This window comes from Falco biarmicus, chromosome W (genome assembly GCF_023638135.1).
Source record: "Falco biarmicus isolate bFalBia1 chromosome W, bFalBia1.pri, whole genome shotgun sequence".
NCBI classification, from domain to species: domain Eukaryota; kingdom Metazoa; phylum Chordata; class Aves; order Falconiformes; family Falconidae; genus Falco; species Falco biarmicus.
The window spans coordinates 5714109-5733165 of record NC_079310.1 but is presented as its reverse complement, the minus strand read 5'-3'; the positions used below and the strand labels follow the sequence as shown (position 1 = coordinate 5733165).

The window sequence follows — 19057 nt, the reverse complement described above, 5'->3', positions numbered from 1 at the left end:
CCCCCAAATTCTGTTCTGCATCTACTTCTTCTCTGTCCATCAGTTTAAGATTGAACCTCCAGTTGCTTATGCATATGCTTAATCTTATGAGTAGAATTACTGAATTCCAAAGGAGTTTCTGGCTAAGGTCTCAGATTGTAAGTTGTGGTCCAGGGCTGTACCCTTCTATAAATCTACCTAATGTATAGCATACTGTAGGGGTCAACATCAGCAACAACATTAATAATAAATAACAAATGAATCTACATTACTGCTAAGCATTTTAAGCAAACAAATCTTTACTTTAAGGAACTTACAAGAAAGGTAAATACCAATAGGATACCAGATTTTTGCTTGAGTTAAATGCTAAAGGTCATAGATCAGCTATGTACTAGCATGTTTTTCAAATAAGATTAATTTCTTTGTTCTGTTTTTGGAAAACACTTGGTACAATAAGATCATGAGTATTGCTGCATCCTCTTACAATAAAAAACATATGGGATGAGGTGTGGCAGGAGAATGAAAACTGTACCACTATTATTTGATTGCAATTGCATCTCATCTCCATTGCTGAAACAGTTACTAAGAATGTACTTTCTCCATCCTTTACACAGTAGTGTACTTATTTTACCTTTACTATGCCTTCCCACATGTTTTCTGCCTTCTGCGAACATCTCCCCTTCCTTACATATTTCTTTCTTTTACCAGACGTTGAAGGATGCCAGTGACAATGCCCGCAAGGACTTCCACCGTGAGGCAGAGCTGCTGACTAACTTGCAACATGAGCACATCGTCAAGTTCTATGGTGTCTGTGTTGAGGGTGATCCACTCATCATGGTCTTTGAGTATATGAAGAATGGAGATCTTAACAAATTCCTCAGGTAAATCCACCAACATGTGTTGTGCTGAAAAGTCAGAAGTGGGCAGAGAAAGTAGGCATTGCTGGTACTTAATGCCAAATTAACTGCTCTCACTGAAAAATGTGGACACCTAAGAGTGAAAATCTGTGCAACACTGCTGATTCATCTTGTGTAGTGTGACGTGGGGCTTATTGTTTCTTTACCTATTTGGAAGTACTATTAAGTTAATCCACTTTCCACCAAAAGAGTCAGAACCAAAGGAATAGTGTTTTCAGTATATTTCAGCATATTCTGAAATGTTTGTTTATAAAACTTGCAGTAGTAATTGTTTCCTTGCCTCTTTTCTGCTAGCACTTGAGAATATCCTACTCAGTACCTATCTCTGTTTGTAGGTGTCTAAAAGCTTTTGAGAATCTACTTCCCTCTCAGTGTTTTGAAAGGGTACCATTAATCTGTAGCAAGAAAATTTTGCACCTTGGAAACTTCAGTGCAATAGAAATTACTACATTTTGAGGGCTAGTTTGGGGATTTTTCTTAAAAGCTATTCAGGAACATGCATCTCAAATAGAAATTTGGTAGTGAAGCAGTTATAAATAAATAGGTAATACCTAAGGTTCACAAGAATAGGTAACTCATGAACCAGTAAGTTATGTCCAGTGGCCTTGTACATGTACAATTTCTTCTAGCCTGCACTTGACATACAATTAAACAGTTAAGAGACAGCGTTAGCACCTATATAAAACATTTGTATATGGGACGGTTCATTCAATGTCTTCTATATAATTTCCATCAAAGGGTATGTGTTGGTTTTGGCTAGAGTTAATTTTCTTCATAGTAGTTAGTATGAGGCTATGTTTTGGATTTGTGCTGAAAACAGTATTGATAATACAGGGATGTTTTCGTTATTGTTGAGCAGTGCTTACACAGCACCAAGGCCTTTTCTGCTTCTCATACCACCCCACCAGCAAGTAGCCTGGGGGTGCACAAGAAGCTATGAGGGAATGCAGCTGGGACAGCTGACCCCAACTGACCAAAGGGATATTCCATAGCATATGATGTCATGCTCAGCAATAAAAATAGGGGGGAGGTTGGTGGGGGGGTACTGCTCAGGGACTGGCTGGGCATTGGTTGGTTGGTGGTGAGCAATTGTTTTCATTTGCATCACTTGTCGTCTTCAGTTTTATTTTTCTCTCTTTGTTATTTTACCTTTTCATTGCAATTTATTTTTTTTTTTTAGTTATTAAACTGTATTTATATCAACCTATGAGTTTTCTCACTTTTACCCTTCTGATTCTCTCCCCCCATCCTGCTGGGGGGGGGGACTGAGCGAGTGGCAGTGTGGTGCTTAGTTGCCGGCTGGTGTTAAACCACAACAGGGTATCACAAAGGCATTTCAATGTCCTGAGATCGCTTCTGCCTAAGGATAACTAGGGGACACCACCATTTTGGAAAGATATCTGTTTCATATGTGCTACTGACAAAGCTGAAAAGCAATCAAATTAATGTCCCTTTAAATGGGTTTGGATTTTGTATCTGACTGAAATTGATAGTGACTGGTAGTCTCACCATTTTTGATAGCCTTGTCAAAGGAGTTTGCTGTCCTCCTAATCTCCAGTGATCAAATAGCCATATCATAAAAGCAAAAGGCATCAGCTAGCATCCTCCCTTATTGGCAGAGCTGGCAGGGTTGACAGGAAGATCAGGGGCTGAACTGAGGATGCAGAGCAAACACTACTTTTCCTGGGATGTTTATCTCTCTGGCAGAGGATTTAAGTATATTGTCAGGACAATATTGGGGCATTTGCATTTACCTCCTTGGACCTCTGCTGTGGATCAGAAGAGAGCTTCAATTTTCAAAGATGCCAGCTCAGTGCTTTTTCAGAGCACCAAATTTCCATTAGAACAAGCCAAATTTGCAGCTGATTCATTGTCATCATGAGAAATACTTATTTTTAATACTTTTGGATTGGCCTTATCTCCCAAGTCTGGTTTTGAATTCTTGTACAGAAAGGTAGTTTAGGAGACAGAATATTCCCTGTTAGTTCTTTTTTTAAACTATTAATCAGCCCTTGTGTTTATAATGTAAAGTGATTATACTGGGGCAAACTGTTTAACCTAAGCTCCAATTTGTTATTCCTCTCACATTTGCTGCAGCTTGTGCTGCAGATCAGAGGTTAGTTGCAAACAGGCTGTAAAAACCTGTATTTCTTACCCTGCAGTGCCACCAAAGGCTGTCAGGGAAAAATTAATCTGAAATTTAACACAAAGGTGCTTGCTGCCTATGTGCAGTCAAGGGCTGTTTCAGATCTAGGACCACACAGACTCAAAGTCATGCCTGCTCTGTGCTTGTTTTGGCTAACAAAGACTCACGTGGATCCAAAGGAATATCTGTCAATGTTACTGCCTATTGCAGATACTGAGGAGCTCCTGATTCATAGCCAGCACAAAGATAAGCAAGATGCATTAAAATAATCCAAAAGTTTCATTAGGTACAGACCATCTCCTCAAGAAAACTAGTGAAAGATTAAGAACTCTCTAATTTAGCAGTCTCGGAGCTTCATGCTTGAGAAAGGTCATTAAAAAAAAATCAGTACAATGAAGAGGTGCAATGCTTTTCAATAGGAATTTGCCTCTGAGTCTTGGTTGGGAATTTCATCTTGTCCTGGTTTCAGCTGGGATGGAGTTAACTTTCTTCTTAGTAGCCAGTACAGCGCTGTGTTTTGGCTACGATGTGAGAACAGTATTGATAACACACTGATGTTTTTAGTTGTTGCTGGGTAATGTTTATACTGAAGTCAAGGACTTTTCAGTTTCTTGGGCCTTGCCAGCCAGAGGGCTGGGGGGGTACAAGAGACTGGGAAGGGACACAGCCAGGTCAGCTGACCTGAACCAGCCAAAGAGGCATTCCATACCATGGGATGTCATGCTTGGTATATAAACTTGGAGGGTTAGCTGGGGCGGGGGGGATCGTTGCTCAGGGACTGGCTGGGTATCAGTCAGCGGGTGGTGAGCAAGTTGTACTGTGCATCACTTGTTTTTCCCTTTTCCTTTGGATTTTACCCTTTTCCCCCACCTTTCCATTATAATTGTTATTATTATTATTATTGTTTTTGTCATTGTTATTATTGTTGTTCTTACCTATTTATTCTGTTTAAATTATTAAATTGTTCTTATCTCAACCCTCAAATTTTACATTCCTTTCTGATTCTCCTCCTCACCCCTCCGGGTGGGAGGGAGTGAGCAAGCTGCTCCGTGGTGCTTGGTTGCCGGCCAGGGTTAAACCACGGGTTAAACCACGACACATATCTTCCCTTTTATTCCCCCCACCCTCCCAGAAACAACTGTATGGCTACCTGTGGCAGAACAAGTACAGATAACTTCTTTGCCTAGTATCAGATGCAATCCCAGGAATGCTACACACCCTCCTTCATCTGTCACTGCTCAGGAAGTTCTTCCCCTGGGGCAATTTTGATATCATATTTCTAATAGGCAATGTCAGATTTGATCTCACAGATTTTGTTTAATTTTAAACTCTTCCAAACTCCTGTACCCTTTCCCAAGATACAAATAAAGGCTACATCTCACCTCTATTGATTAGAAAGGTGACTCTGAAACTCCTCTTTGTAGGAAGGAAGGACTTCTGAGAAAAAAATAAAAATAAGTTCTAGGCTATTTTTTTCAAAAAAGTTCAGGAGAGAAGGGCAGAGGTGGTCACTGAAGGATTAGTCTGAAGGAATGGAATAAAAAATGGCTTCTGTAAAACCAGAAGAATGGAATGGATAAAAAGGGCTATTCAGAATATTATAGTGTGTATCAAATGAGGAATAACTGTCAGATGACGTCATTAATTGGCTAAGTACTGGCTAGTAATTCTTGCCATAAAATGGTACATGTAGGCATGCTGATATCTGTATCCTCAAGGTACCAGGATGTGACACATGTATGTGACACTGTTGTGGCACATCAATGTCACTGAAGCGACACTGATAAGATAGGTGAAGCACGCATTATAGTGCTTTGTTGGGATTTCCAAATGCAGAAGGGTTTTCTTTTCCCTAGAGTGTATAGGAGTTGATGAGTATATCTTTTAAGGGATTGAAGGGATTACTAGATCTTGAAAAACTCCTATTTCTGAAGTTATTTAGTTGTTCCAACTAGACTGTTTTTGTCCTCTTCCCATTGTCGAGAATTCCTGTGTTGGGCAGAACTCGCCTTCAGTGATGAAATCAGCAAAAATATTGTTGTGCTGTGCATATGGATGGGAAATTAGAAGTATAAATCTAAAATTGCTGCACTTGTTTCTCAGATGGCATGTGAGAAGGAAGTTAGCTAGGAAGTTAGCTATTGGAACAGAACAAGAGAAAGGTGGTAGTTTAGGACTGAGATATATTGTTATAAACCATCTGCCTTATTTCCCTAAGCAATGTTACCCATTGTGTAACACTCTTTATAAAAGAAAACAATGAAAGGAAAAAAATTGAAGAGGCAAATTCTCCCCTATTTCACCAATGAATTTATAGCCCTTTTTGTCATTATATTCGAGTGAGACAATTTTGTGGTTTAGGGCCCATTAATGCCTTTCACTTCTCTAGCTTAAAAGTGGCCTATTACTTCATTGGCTTGTATTTTGGTGCAGGGCACACGGACCAGATGCAGTACTGATGGCAGAAGGCAACCATCCTGCTGAACTGACTCAATCCCAGATGCTTCGCATTGCCCAGCAGATTGCAGCTGGTATGGTTTACTTGGCATCACAGCACTTTGTGCATCGGGATCTTGCTACCCGGAATTGCCTGGTTGGTGAGAACCTGCTGGTGAAGATTGGGGATTTTGGGATGTCTAGAGATGTGTACAGCACAGACTACTATAGGGTAAGTGAACTGCTATAATCAGTAATAACTGAGGTCTTGTTCAGTCATCTTACTGCATTCATGTGACTGATTCTACTTTTACACTGGACAGTCTCTGTGAGATGATTTAGGGGCTGGCATATGAAGAAGCTGGTGCTGAGTAAATACTCATGGTAACTGCTCAGGTTTGGTATTAGTTTTGGTAAATTTGGAGGGAGTTAATCAGAATAAGATTGGCATGTCCTGTTGTTTATATATGTTGACTTTCTTTTCTATTAATAAATCATACAACAGTCTTTTACTCTGGGGAGAAATTTGGCATGTTTGCTTGGCTGTAGTGAAGAAGCAGCAGATAAAAAGGAAGAGACGGTAATCAAATTTGGCCAGACTCTCAGAAGATATTAAAATATCTTCTTATACATTTCTAAGACAAATGGAAATTGTAACTTTTCGTTATTGTATAATATTTCATTTTACTTAAATAGATATAACGGTCAGCAGCACTGGACGGAACAGTTATTTTACTTGCTGACAGCAAGCATTTCCTACTTTAAGCCAGTTCTTTAGTCTTACTGTTTATGGCTGAACATTTGGTTTGTGTCACCCTGGTGAGGTCTGTAATTCAGTGGTGGGTAAGAATAGCCAATGGTGCTTGTTCATATTCTGGCCCTAGCCATTTTCCTTGAGCTCAGTTTTCATAAAATGATCTGTGAAGTTTGTAAAGGGCTTCTAGGATCTCTAGGGTAGACAGGACTGTGTACACTGTTTATTATTGTTACTGTTGGCTTTGTACTATGTGGAAAGTCATAGTTTACAGCATTTGCTGTTCAATACCATGTGTATAACTTCATGGGTGGAACTGGAGTAAGAGTGGCAGCTATCAGGTTTTTGTAGCATGGGGGAGGCAATCCATGGGCAAGCCATTATTTTATAAATTCTAGAGTTTTATTCTGTAACATTAGCTACTCAGAATCTTTAAATACATTCTCTGTACCTGCATCCTGCATCACTTGTTACCAGTGTACTCCTTATAGATAAAATGAAGGTCTATTCCTTAGCGACCTTAATTGGGCTGCTGTGTCTAGAAAAGAAGAAAACTTGGCACCAGTGTTTCTGTGATGCCTGAAAAGGGATCACCTTTTGTGGTGGGTTGAACTTGGCTGGCCACCAGACACCCACCCAGCCACTTTCTCACTCCCTTTTCTCAACAGGACAAGGGATAAAATAAGATGAAAACTATCATGGCTCAAAATAAAGACAGGGAGATTGTCGCGACGGAGGGAAGACACAGTCACTCAATATGAGTGATCAGCAGACTTCGTTTATTGTCTCTTACAGCCACCTTTTATGCCTTCTTATAATTAGCTCATACATATTACAAAAGTTAAGCTCATTATTGGTTAGTTGCCTAAATACCAAGCCCGCCCCTAGTTTCTCTTCTGTAGTTATCTGTTCCCACCTGCAACATTCTTTTCCCACCGCAATCTTCCTGTTATTGTGTAACAAGAACAGCCAAAGACAGTGTATTTTTGCTTTACTTCAGATAAGCTGAGAGCGATGTGCATTTTTGTTCAGCCAGCTGGACTATGTCTATGTGAACTTTTTCAGCTAGCCAGTTATCCACAGGAGATCCCTTACCAATTAGTCATGGGGAAAACAGATTCAACATTCCTTTTCCCACATCTCCCTTTCTATTTGTCACTTTGTCTTCTCTTATCCAGAGACTGAGGGAAGCTGAGTGGGGTCCGGGGAGAAGAGAGAGAGAAGGAAAGGGACAATGTGAGTAGTGAAGAGGGTGCAATAATGGATATGAGAGAAGGAATAAGGCAGGAAAGTGGAGAAAAGTGTTAGTAAAAGACAAAAGTGTGGATGAAGGGAGAAAGAGGTAGACAAGTGTCTGGAGGGATGAATGAAAGTGTAAAGTAGCATGGCTTCATCCAAGTCGATGGAGTAGCTTGAAGTATGATGCATAGATATGGAACTTAAATTTGGGCTGTTGCTTGTTTTGCACAGTGAGAAAACCAAGAAGGACCATTTCTCTATCCCCTCACACTCCATCTGGCTTTTGGCTGGCACAAGAAGAGGGACAGAGCCACAGCCTGCCTTGCCACCATCTTTCACACTGATAAAAGCTGGAAGTTAGAGATTTTGAGCATGTGAGACTTTGGCCTGCCCTGCTAGCGCCATATATGGACTAGTCAGAAGATGGTCAGGAAACAGTCAAGGCTATTATGACTTATCAGATGATTGCCTGGAGAATTATGTCCATGGCAGACCTAAATAATGAAACTGTCAGCAGTGACACTGGGATGGTTCTGACCTACCATACCTGATTTTTTGCAGCAGGATAAGTCTTTTTAACTGTTCAGGCTTAATCACATACATAGAAGAAATTTTCCCCCCACTTCGACAGCTTTATCTGATGTTTATTGGAAGGATTTCTATAGCTCCAAAATGCTCTGCAAGAAATGGTTTGGTAGTTTTGTTTATTAATACACTGCAATCAATTTTCTGAGCTTCTGCCTCCCTGTCAGGATGTTAGATTTGCCCAAGGTGACTATTTATAATTTGCTTCTGTAAGATAAGGATGATCCCCAGTCCTTGTTCACTGTTATATTGTTAATGACATTCTATGTTGAATCAGCTCAGTTGTTAAGAGATGCTTCAGGGAAGAGTGGGAGAGAAATAACCTTCCAGCTGTGAATATAAGTTTCAGGTTCACTAGGGGATTTTACTTACTTTGTTGATGTCTGGGGTTTGTTGTTTAGACTCCTATCCCTCAACAATTAGGGTTTGCCATCTTTCCTTTGGACATACAAATAATGTGACTCATCTGCACTGTTCAGTGGATTAAAGTACTGACATTGAAGCATGGGAACAACCACTTTGCTAATATTTGTTCTTGCATGCAGAGATACTATTTCAGACCCTTTTTAGGCTTACAATTCAAGTTTGCAAGAGCTTGATCAATATTTGGTCATAAAAAAACTTTTCTGTGATCACTTCAAATAGGGTTTTGAAGATGTGGGAAAAGATCAAACCACAATGTACATTAACTACTTACAGTAGTCCCTGCAGTTCAGTGAATTAGTCCACCTTGAGACTGCTCACATAGCATTTAGGAAGTCTGAACAGGAGCCTTTAGAGTAGCATAAGATGCATACATTTGAAGATAACCATTTTGAACACAGGTATTCCTAGGCATGCAGATTCCCAACCTCCACTGAAATGAATGGGAATTGGATGTCTAAATGTCTGTGAGGACCTGAGAGCTGGTCCATCCTGCCTCTGGGTTACTTGTTTTCTATCCATCTCCCTCTAGTGTCCTACACAATATATTATCCTCAACTCGTTGGACTGCATTGCTGATTTTGCATCAATGCACTAGATGCTATGTAGGCATACTCCCTGTGCCCTTGGATACACTGCCTGGTTGCACTTGTGCACAGTGTAGAAAACTTGCAGAGTCCTTGAATTGGTACTCAATGCTTTACAGGATCAGAACTGAAGCTAAAGAAAACACTTCAAAACCAGCAATCTTTTACTAGCCTTACTAGCACTGAGGATCGTTACTCAAAGGGAGGATTTAAATAGCACTAGCATGGCCTCCCTTGAAAAGGAATAAACAAGAAGAAAATGTAAAAAAAAAATATCGTTTTACTTTACAACTAATCTTGAAGACATTCATTCAGAGAAAAAACGTATATAAAAAGCTTCCTCCAAAATAGGTAAGCTGTCCAGGAGCACTGTCTGCACATTCATGTCAATTTACAATTGCTAACATAAAAAAAATAATAATTATACTCACCATCTCCAGGCACTGACATGAAATGAGCATTAACCCATTTTTCATCCTCTCCATACTCGTTCTTTGCTAGTAAGGTATAAGCACCATTGTTCAGATGGGTAGGGTTGTCCAGCTGAAGGCAGCCGTGATATTCACTTTGATTGATAACATGTATTTTAGTACAGATGTATTCAGACTCATTCAGTATAGCCCCTTCATAGAACCACTGCAATGTGGGCTTAGGGTTCCCTTTCACAGTGAATGGAATACACCAGTGGTGGTCCGGGGTTGGAGATTCAATAAATGTGATATTTGGTGCAACTATATTGGGGAAAAAAGAGTGAATAACGTCACAATATACCAAACATCTTGTTTTCTCAGGCTATCAGTGCTAAAATACACTACTTGAAGGAATTATACCTATATGGAGGATACTCACACAGGAAGCCCACCTGCTCTGCCTTGGGTACTATGCTCACAACTGAAATGAAGCCATTCTTTAGAAAGAAAAAAAACTAGTTTCAGACAAACTGTGAACCCCCATTAAATCACATACTCTGCAAGGTGTGGAAAGTTCAGTTACCAGATCACTGAGAAGGGAGATAGGGAAATTTTAGCTTTACTGTGCTGAAAAAATGGCACAGAGGAATGCTGAAAGAACAAAACAGTATTAAAAATATTTAAGTCAGCCAAAAGCAAGTAGTACTGGAAATATATTCAGCTAAGAATCCAAACTTTCAGGTGACTTCTTTAAAAGGATCAAGGCCAGAACAGCTATTTTCATTCCCTAGATTCTTCTGTCAGGGTAAGACCATTTTCTACTGTACATTTTCTCATTCTTTGTTCAAATGTGCTAAATGCCTCAAGTTTATAGACTTCTGTTTCCCTTCAGGACACTATTCTAACACCTTGCACATTATTTCACTGTTAGGAAATATTCCTTGATATTCATTCTTAACTGCATTTGATTTCATCTAGTTATACTCCCTTTTATCATTCATAACAGTGGCAATCTCACAATCTCATTTACACTGTTCAAACATTTCTAGTTTCTGTCCCATTCCATAGCTATTACATATCTAATTTCCACCTCCAAAACATTTTAAATGCTTGTAGAGTGATTTCTTAAGTTTACTGTCCTGAGCACATGCTAAAAATAAATTTCCATTTACGAAGTGTTCCATTCCCATCTTCAGTTAAACAGAGGGCTGCAACTTGTGAAAACATATTTCACATAAAATGAATTCATGTTGGAATCTCAGATCTAAGAACCCAATACTTCTATACTACACGTCCCTTCCCCCTTCCTTGGCCCTGACAAATAATTATTCAAAGCTATGACAAATAATTTTATATCTGGCAGAACAAATAATGCAAGTGTGTTAATTTTTGAACAAAGCAATTGTTGGTTTAGTTAAAAAAAAAATAAATTGTAGTTTATTATAAATAATTTCTATGGCTTTTGATGCATTCATGTTTCTTAATTCCTAAGACAGTGTGTATGTATATGCACACCATTACAAATCTGTTCACACTGACAGTACAACTGAGTATTTGGGGTTTCAGACATTTACTTACAGATTGCTCAGACTGGAAGATAAAGCATTTAGAAACATAATTTTTGCAGAAGAACTCAGAGCAGAAAAAGGTAAAAATAACAACTGCTCATTGGGCTATTCCCAGAATTAACTGTAATAGATAGCTCACATGCTTAAAAGGTGTTTCTGTTTCAACAACTTGTGTGTCCAACAAATATTTATACCCAAAATAGTTATTGCCAATGTGGTTTAGCCTGCTTACGTACAGAATACTGTGAGCTCGGCAGAGGCTTGGTCCTCTCCCACAATATTCTCTGCTACGCAAGAAATCCACAGTCCACTGTCCACAGATGAAACGTTCTTTATGGTTAGTGAGGCAGGATTCTTACTTGTGTCACTCTACAAATGATCAAGAAATATGGATGTGCCAAATATGGTATAAAGAAACAATGGAGAGAGGGGGGAACTATTGGCCACAGTTCAAAAGCATTTTCCATTTTCCCTTCCTTTTAGCTGTATCAAACTGCAATTAATCAAAGCATTATTTTGGTGTCTTATCCAAACAGATGCAACACACCTACAGAACCAATTGTAACCATCGGTAGCGGTGGATTTAAAGCCCAAAATGCTCATTCATTTTTCTACCATGTCACTTTCTGTTTCTCCCTTCTTTTGACACCTATCTCTCTCTACACAAATGTGGGTTGATTTTTTGCATCCATTCCCTTGCTTATCCCTCTGTTCAGTTTCATGATTGATTTCTATGGTCTATCTCTAATCTCTTTAATCTTTTTATTCCCTCCTATATTCTGTTCAGTCCTTGCTTTACTATTCCTTTTATCTCTTTCATTTACACTTAGCTTGACATGTCTTCTACTACTGCTCTCTGAGCTCTACCGTACCTTGACAACATGTCTTCTCCCTCCTCCTTAGCCAAATGTCTCTTAAAAGCTCCTTGTTATCATGGAACCTCCCACAAGAGTCCCTTCTACTAACTGAACTACTGCCCAAGTGCTGTTTTACTGTGCTTGAGCACAGGCTAGGCTAATTGAGGTAAGAATTATGATTTGCAGAAAGTTCAGTGCATTAAATGCTATATTAAATATGCAGCTATGCTACGCTGTATAAAATAAATTACAAAAATTAATTACAAAAACAAATAAAAAAGTAATTACAAAGATTTTTAAAAAATTATCAGCTAGCAAAGCTAGTTGTTAAAGCTTCTGTTAAGTGAGGTCTTTATAATTACAGCCAAATAATTACTATTTCCATACTTGAATTTTTCACAAAATGCAAGATTGTTTTATTAAAAAGGAAAGGAACCAAAACAAATTTGGAAAATGAGCAACAATTAGGATGATTGTTTAAAAAATGCCTTTTGGGATACTTATTGTACACATATGCTTTGATGCTGCACTGAACACAAGCAAATGATATGCTACACCTGTAAAACCACAGTGACTTCCAGTGGTAGACAATGGGGACATGTGGGAACACTCCTGCATACAGGATTGCAGGACCAGAATTTTAAACATTGAGATAACACCTTAAATCCACTTAAGTCAAACATCCCATTGATTTCACTGTGACACTGGGGCAGGAGGAATGGAAAAAACAACACCCCAATGCACACTTCTCCATGTACAACTCTCCAAATTACAGGGCTTCAATTGCAGGCTCAGGCTGAAACATATAACAAGAAAAATCTAACTGACATTAATGAACTTATACATCAGCATAAAAGCTGAGAGTGTGGTTAATGTTCCAGGACTGAAGAATGGTTTTCACTTTTGCTAACATTTCTCCTTGTAAAACAGGAAAGAAAACCAGACAGAAGCAGCATAGAAGGTTAAGAAAAGGGAGGCAGAAACAAAGACATTAAAGTGAGAAAAAGGAAACCAAAACCAACACTCACAGAAAAGGAAAGTTGTGAATGGCAAATGAGATTTATAAGGCACTCATTCTTCTGCTACTGAAAAGACTACTGTGCTTAACAGCTATTTTATAAGCCTCTCTCACAAAGTTATGTCAGGATAAAAAAGCTTTTCAGGAAAGCTCAAAGCAAACTGAACATGGTATTTGAAAGACAGGGAGGTTAAAAAATGAGATGATCTTACTTTTTGAATAGTATCCCACATTTGTCTTAGCTCATGACTCAACAACAAAAAAAGAAATATAAAAAAACACAACTGCATAAATTCCTCAAACTGTTTTAATTTCTTGTTCTTGTTGATAATTGATGCATTTGGGTAGTTTTACACATTAGAGAAAAGTTGAAAAATAAAACTAGAGCTCTGCAAAGCTCTTATGAAAGCTGAAAGACAGGCTAGTCAAATTCTACATAAGCCTAATGTAATGACCTCCGTGAAGAAAGTGCAGAGGTTAAGAGACCCCAGAGGTCCTGTCTCTTCCATACTGCAGGAACAGTTTTGGAAGTGCACATCACACATTTTGTACAGGCCAGAAAGCTTTAGGCAGTCTATACTCTCATGAATGCAGGGGAGCTGATGCCATAAAACTGTAAATAACAGAGGGTCTTACACAATGTAAATAACAGCAATTTAGGAGGTCAACAGCTGCATGTTGAAGACCTGTTTAAATGCTTCTTATCAACATCTCCATCAGAAAGAACTTAATCAGTATATACCCACTGCGCACACAGTCTAAGGCAGGTCCACAGAACACCAGGATCTCAGGAAACAAAATTCCCACTGTCTGGATGGGTTTATTGAGGAAACAATTTCATACATCATAAGAAAATTTTGCCATAGTAAAACCTTGACTTTGGCTTTCATGACTATCTTGTTATTTTGTTTTGTTAACGGAAAATGAAACAAACTACAAAGTAATTAATATTTGCAACAAAAGTTCCAGCACACCAAGATTTCAACCTAAAAATATAATAAAATTAGAGAGACAAAGCTTTTCTCACAATTAGATTGGACTTGTTCTCTCTATGCAGGTATTTGTGATAATAAGAAAGTACTTAAGCTTCAGTATCCTGATTCACTACATTACTTCCATGAAATTACAGCACTCTCATTTACAAAAGAATATCCAAAAACTTAAGTGCAAATCAGTTTCTCGAGGAATGAATGTTTGTGATTTTCCAAAAGCACTGCAGCAGTCACCATGGATTGAAAGTAATTGGAAATAAATGTAATCCTAACATTAATTTACTATTTCATATTTTTTATAAAAAGTTAATTAAAGTTAGAGAAAAGGCTTTATTTCACCCTTTGGCAGATGTCTCTGAATTACCACGTATTTGAATATGAGACTTACCTCATGATTTGAAACAAGATTAGTGAGCACCCAGGATACATTAGGGGGCGGCCCTCCAGTAGTATCACAGTACAATGTGATGTTCTTTCCTTCCACCACGGTGATGTTGTAACTGCTTAATTTTGCTGAGGGCAAGTCTATGATACAAGCAAAAATAAAACAAAAAACGAAAAACACCCCCTAAAAAACCCCACCACATGGATATTTGTGTTTGCCAGAAATAGATACTGCTCAGTTCTATGGGAAATGTATAAATGCAATCAAAATCACTGCTTACTTAAAATTCACTGTGGTCAGTTATTGTTCAGTAAGGAAGTACAAACAGCATTGTTGGAGATATATAAATACAGTCCTTAAGCTGCTACATAAATTTTTTTGGGCCTCCTTCATTTCACATCCAAAGGAAACATTCTAGCATACAGAAATACATTAAGCTAATTATAGAGGTAAATATTTTAGGTGGACAAATAGTAGTTAACTTCAGGTTTTAACATCCAAAAAAAAAAAGATCCCTTCATTTTTTAACACATTAAATTTAGTCTATCTCTGTTGTAGCAGTTGCAATGAAATCTCTATTTTCCAGGGACTAATTCACATTGTGGTATTCTTACTATTCTCTACTACAGTTAACATGAAAATCCCATTACCCCATGGTATCACATAAGACAGGGGTCCTCAAACTATGGCCCGCGGGCTGGATACGGCCCCCCAGGGTCCTCGATCCGGCCCCCGGTATTTACAGAACCCCCCCGCCCCCCCCCCCCCCCGCAGGGGGTTGGGGGGGGAAACCAAGCAGCCGCAGATGACCTCCTGCCACTTCATCCGTGCGCCGGCCCCCTGTTTAAAAAGTTTGAGGACCCTTGAATAAGAGATTGAAGCCTTCCCTCTCATATACAGAGCTCATAGACAGCACAGCAAAACCTAGATCTCCAAGTACAAAGTGCACAAGAGGAAAACAAGGCCCTGAACAGATCAAACCAGAGGAGAGAAAGGACAGAAGAGAGGATCAGCAACCGCACAGAGCTGCCTGCTATCCAGGGCGCTTCAGCAGACTTAGCTATTGCCCTCAAAACAGAGGGAAAGAAGAAAAGCTGCAAGATGATACCACTCACCAGTAAGCCAGCCTAGCTTTTTCAAGTGCCAGGACTCTCCCACCACTTCATATCTCATTTTTCTCATTCTTCAGCACCCAAAGCAACGGGAACTTTCAAAAGAGTAACAGCACCAATATGCTGAGTACTTCCAAAACCCCAACACATTATAGACTACTTTGGGTCTGGCCCTCTTCAAAAATATTGCCAGGAATGTCAAAAGACTTTAGGCATGCAAGACCTCACATCATATTTATTTGCATAGCAAATAATTACATAACATATTGGATATTTCTTCAGAGATACTGTACCATCATTTGGAGCTCCTACACATTGTAAGAATCCTTACCCTCAATTATGAGGCATTTCTCATCAACAATTCCAGGCAAGTTTGACTTGCAATTTATCCTCTCAGATAACAGAATTTATTCCCTTTCCGAGTCATAAGAGGTGGGTAAGAAAGAAACACATAAAATAATTGCTTTGGGATTAATTTTTCTGGTTGTATATTTTGTGTTGGTGAACTTTAATGCACAACCATTTTGGCTTCTATTTCAAGTGGTACCCAGACTGCACCACAGCAGAACACACACTAGTTGAGCTGTATTTGAAAAAAGAAGATAATAGCATAAGACATATCTAGAAAAGGTGATACACTGAACTTAGGAGTAAAGCAGTGAGACCAAGCAGCAAAACCTGTACTGACAAATATTGCATATAAAAAACTCCAATGTTCCCTAACAGAAACATATGTTCAATACATGTGTTCAGTGTAGTGTGAGACCATTTATATGAATCAGTAGCATTTTGACACCTACACAATTATAAAGATTTCTAATCCAGCTGAATTTATTCATATCTTAATTCGTTTAAATACAGGGGGTTTAGATGACCAGTTCCGTTTATATGGATGCACATTTTAAAGAACTTTGTACACAGCAAATTATATAAGCAATCAGACAATAGGTTTGCATACTTTTGTATACTGCCAGCACAGTAAGTTTATATGGTAGCATAAGAATATCACGCAAGATAGCCATGACATAATTTTCAGCTTTCTGGAGCAATGAGTTTCACAGGTATATTATCAAGGCTGCATGCAAAAGTATTTCCTTATATCAGTTCTGAAATTTGTCTCTGTTCAAATTCATTGCTCGTTCCCTGTTCTGATAGGACAAGGAAAAGAAAGTTTCTGAATTATCTTCTTAAAACCACTCTGTTTTATTTATTTTTCTCATGTCCCGTTTTTTTCAATAATCTATCCAAAGTTTTTCATACTCTTCAAAAAAGGGAGGATAGAACTTGCTACAATGAATTTTAAATTCTAACAGAGTTATGCAGTTTAGTAGATGTATTAAAAGTGTACACTAAAAAAAATGCCTTTCACTGTGTATAGATGTATAATATCTATGTTATTTCACTGCATAGAGACAATCTGTTTTCATAATGTACTGGTTTTGTATGGGATAGAGTTAATTTTCTTCACAGCAGCTTGTATGGGGCTATGTTTTGGATTTGTAATGAAAACAGTGTTAACACACCAATGTTTTAGCTATTGCTGAGCAGTGCTTCAACAGCTTTAAGGCCTCTCCTGCTTCTCACACTGTCCTGCCAGCAAGTAGGCTGGGGGTGCACAAGAAGCTGGAATGGGACACAGCCGGAACATCTGATCCCAACTGACCAAAGGGATATTGCATACCATATTATGTCATGGTCAGTAATAAAAGCCATAGGGAGGAAGGAGGAAGGGGAGAACGTTTGGAGTTGTGGCGTTTCGTCTCACCACGTAACCATTATCTGTGATAGTGATGCCTAGCTATGCATTCAATCGCCATTATCTTATTGTTGTCAACATGAAATGATTCTCTTCTTCTAGTGAAGTTAGGTTAGTCATGTATCTGTAACTTTGTATTAATGACTGTCCCCTTGAAGGAGAACTAAAAGCCTGATAAGGAGAACAACCTAACCCAGGAAGTGCCAGCAGCCAGTTAATTGCAACAAAGACAAGAAGTCAACAGAATGAGGTTGTAACTAGGGGAAATGTAAAGGCGGCAGGGGGAGATCGCAACCACCAACTCAATTCATGACTAAAAGACTCACACCCTCACCTCCCTCGGACATGTGTAGTAAATTAAAAATACACTGTAACTTTAAATCGAAGTGAGAGATATATAGACCAACAGAAAACTACCGTGCATAACAAATTATCAAGAGTATCTTTTAGGTAGAGTTTGGAAAATACATATGTATAAGTAGATTGCATAAATATTATTCTTGTTCTTCTGAAGTTTGGGCTTGCTTTGTAGAATACCACCTAGCCCCCAGCTTTGTGCAAATCTGTAGTAAAGAAATACCTCGACTCTGTGTGTTGATTAGCTCTTGCACACTGGGTGAACAATTCCATGTTTTGGACAATAGGGTCTTGATTTCCTGGAAATGGCTAAACATCTGCTTGCCAATGAGAAGTAATGAATGAATTCCTTATTTTGCTTTTGCTTTACCTATTAAACTGGCTTAGCTGCCAGGTGGGTTAAACCATGACACGTATTCACATCAATAATGCTTTGTTCCAGGGAATAGGCAGCTCTGGATTAGAATAAGCAGTCACTTCAATTTACTCCAGCACAAATGGACACAACAAAAGGCAACGGACACACACACTCATTTATGTCACCTGAGTCTCTCTAAATATTATGTGAGGCTTTTAGAAGTAATAAACTCTAAGTAGGTGGGCTATTTACTTTCACATACCATCATTAGTGCAAACTGATGGCCGTGGACATACTAGGCCATACTCATATTTTCACCATGCACAGCTGGGACTTCCACAATAACAAAACTAAATATTTTGGCTGAAATTTTTAAAGGCTACTACAGCATTTAGCTACACAGTTGTCAATGGAAATTAATAAAAACTTATGTCTGAACTCTTGAAAGCTTTCAGTGTCCTCATGCTGTTACTTACTGTTTTCTACAGAAAACTTATACTGCCCTCAGCAGAGCCAAACTGTCACTATATCTATCAAAGAAAGGATATGACCTAATTAAGAAATAACTGAATATTAATACAAACTGTAGTCTGTAACTGATCTCTCAGCACCAAGTCAATGTTCTAGCTAATATACTACAGCAGCTTTTAGAAAAAGAGGGTCTTAAACAAGAAGAAAGGACTCCATCATTACACCCAAAATGCTATTTCAGTAGTTAACTATCTTCACACTTACAAAAAATTATCTGATTCCCAGACTGACTGAAGGAGCAACAATGGTAGCACCTCTGTGATAACATATTTAAGGGGTAAAAAATGCTGCCACAACAGCAGCTGGGACAGTGGAATGAGACTATGTGAGAGCAACAACTCTGCAGACCCCAAGGTCAGTGAAGAAGGAGAGGAAGGAGGTGCTCAAGACACTGGAGCAGAGGAGCAGAGATTCCCCTGCAGCCTATGGTGAAGACCATGGTGATGCAGGTTGTTCCTCCTGCAGCCCATGGAGGAATATGGTGGAGCAGACATTCTCACTGCAGCCTGTGGAGGACCCCACGCCGGAGCAGGTGGATGTACCCTGAAGGAGGCCCCATGGAGAGGAGCCCATGCTGGAACAGGTTTTCTGGCAGGACTTGTGACCCCACAGGGGAACCCGCACTGGAGCAGTCTGTTCCTGAAGGA

The 19057-nt window shown here is 39.0% G+C and overlaps 2 protein-coding genes across 2 annotated transcripts in view; one reads left to right on the top strand and one right to left on the bottom strand.

Moving 5' to 3' along the window:
• Window positions 1-19057, top strand: part of LOC130142155 (BDNF/NT-3 growth factors receptor-like) — a 247741-nt gene that overhangs the window by 154509 nt on the left and 74175 nt on the right. Inside the window, 2 exon segments of the mRNA XM_056323638.1 lie at window positions 688-860; window positions 5476-5710. Coding sequence (XP_056179613.1) covers window positions 688-860; window positions 5476-5710 — 408 coding nt within the window.
• Window positions 9358-19057, bottom strand: part of LOC130142013 (BDNF/NT-3 growth factors receptor-like) — a 44264-nt gene continuing 34564 nt past the window's right edge. The window contains exons 5-8 of the mRNA XM_056323404.1: window positions 14300-14436; window positions 11281-11413; window positions 9498-9797; window positions 9358-9362 (exon numbers count right to left, since the gene is read on the bottom strand). Coding sequence (XP_056179379.1) covers window positions 9358-9362; window positions 9498-9797; window positions 11281-11413; window positions 14300-14436 — 575 coding nt within the window. The remainder of the gene's footprint in view (window positions 9363-9497; window positions 9798-11280; window positions 11414-14299; window positions 14437-19057) is intronic.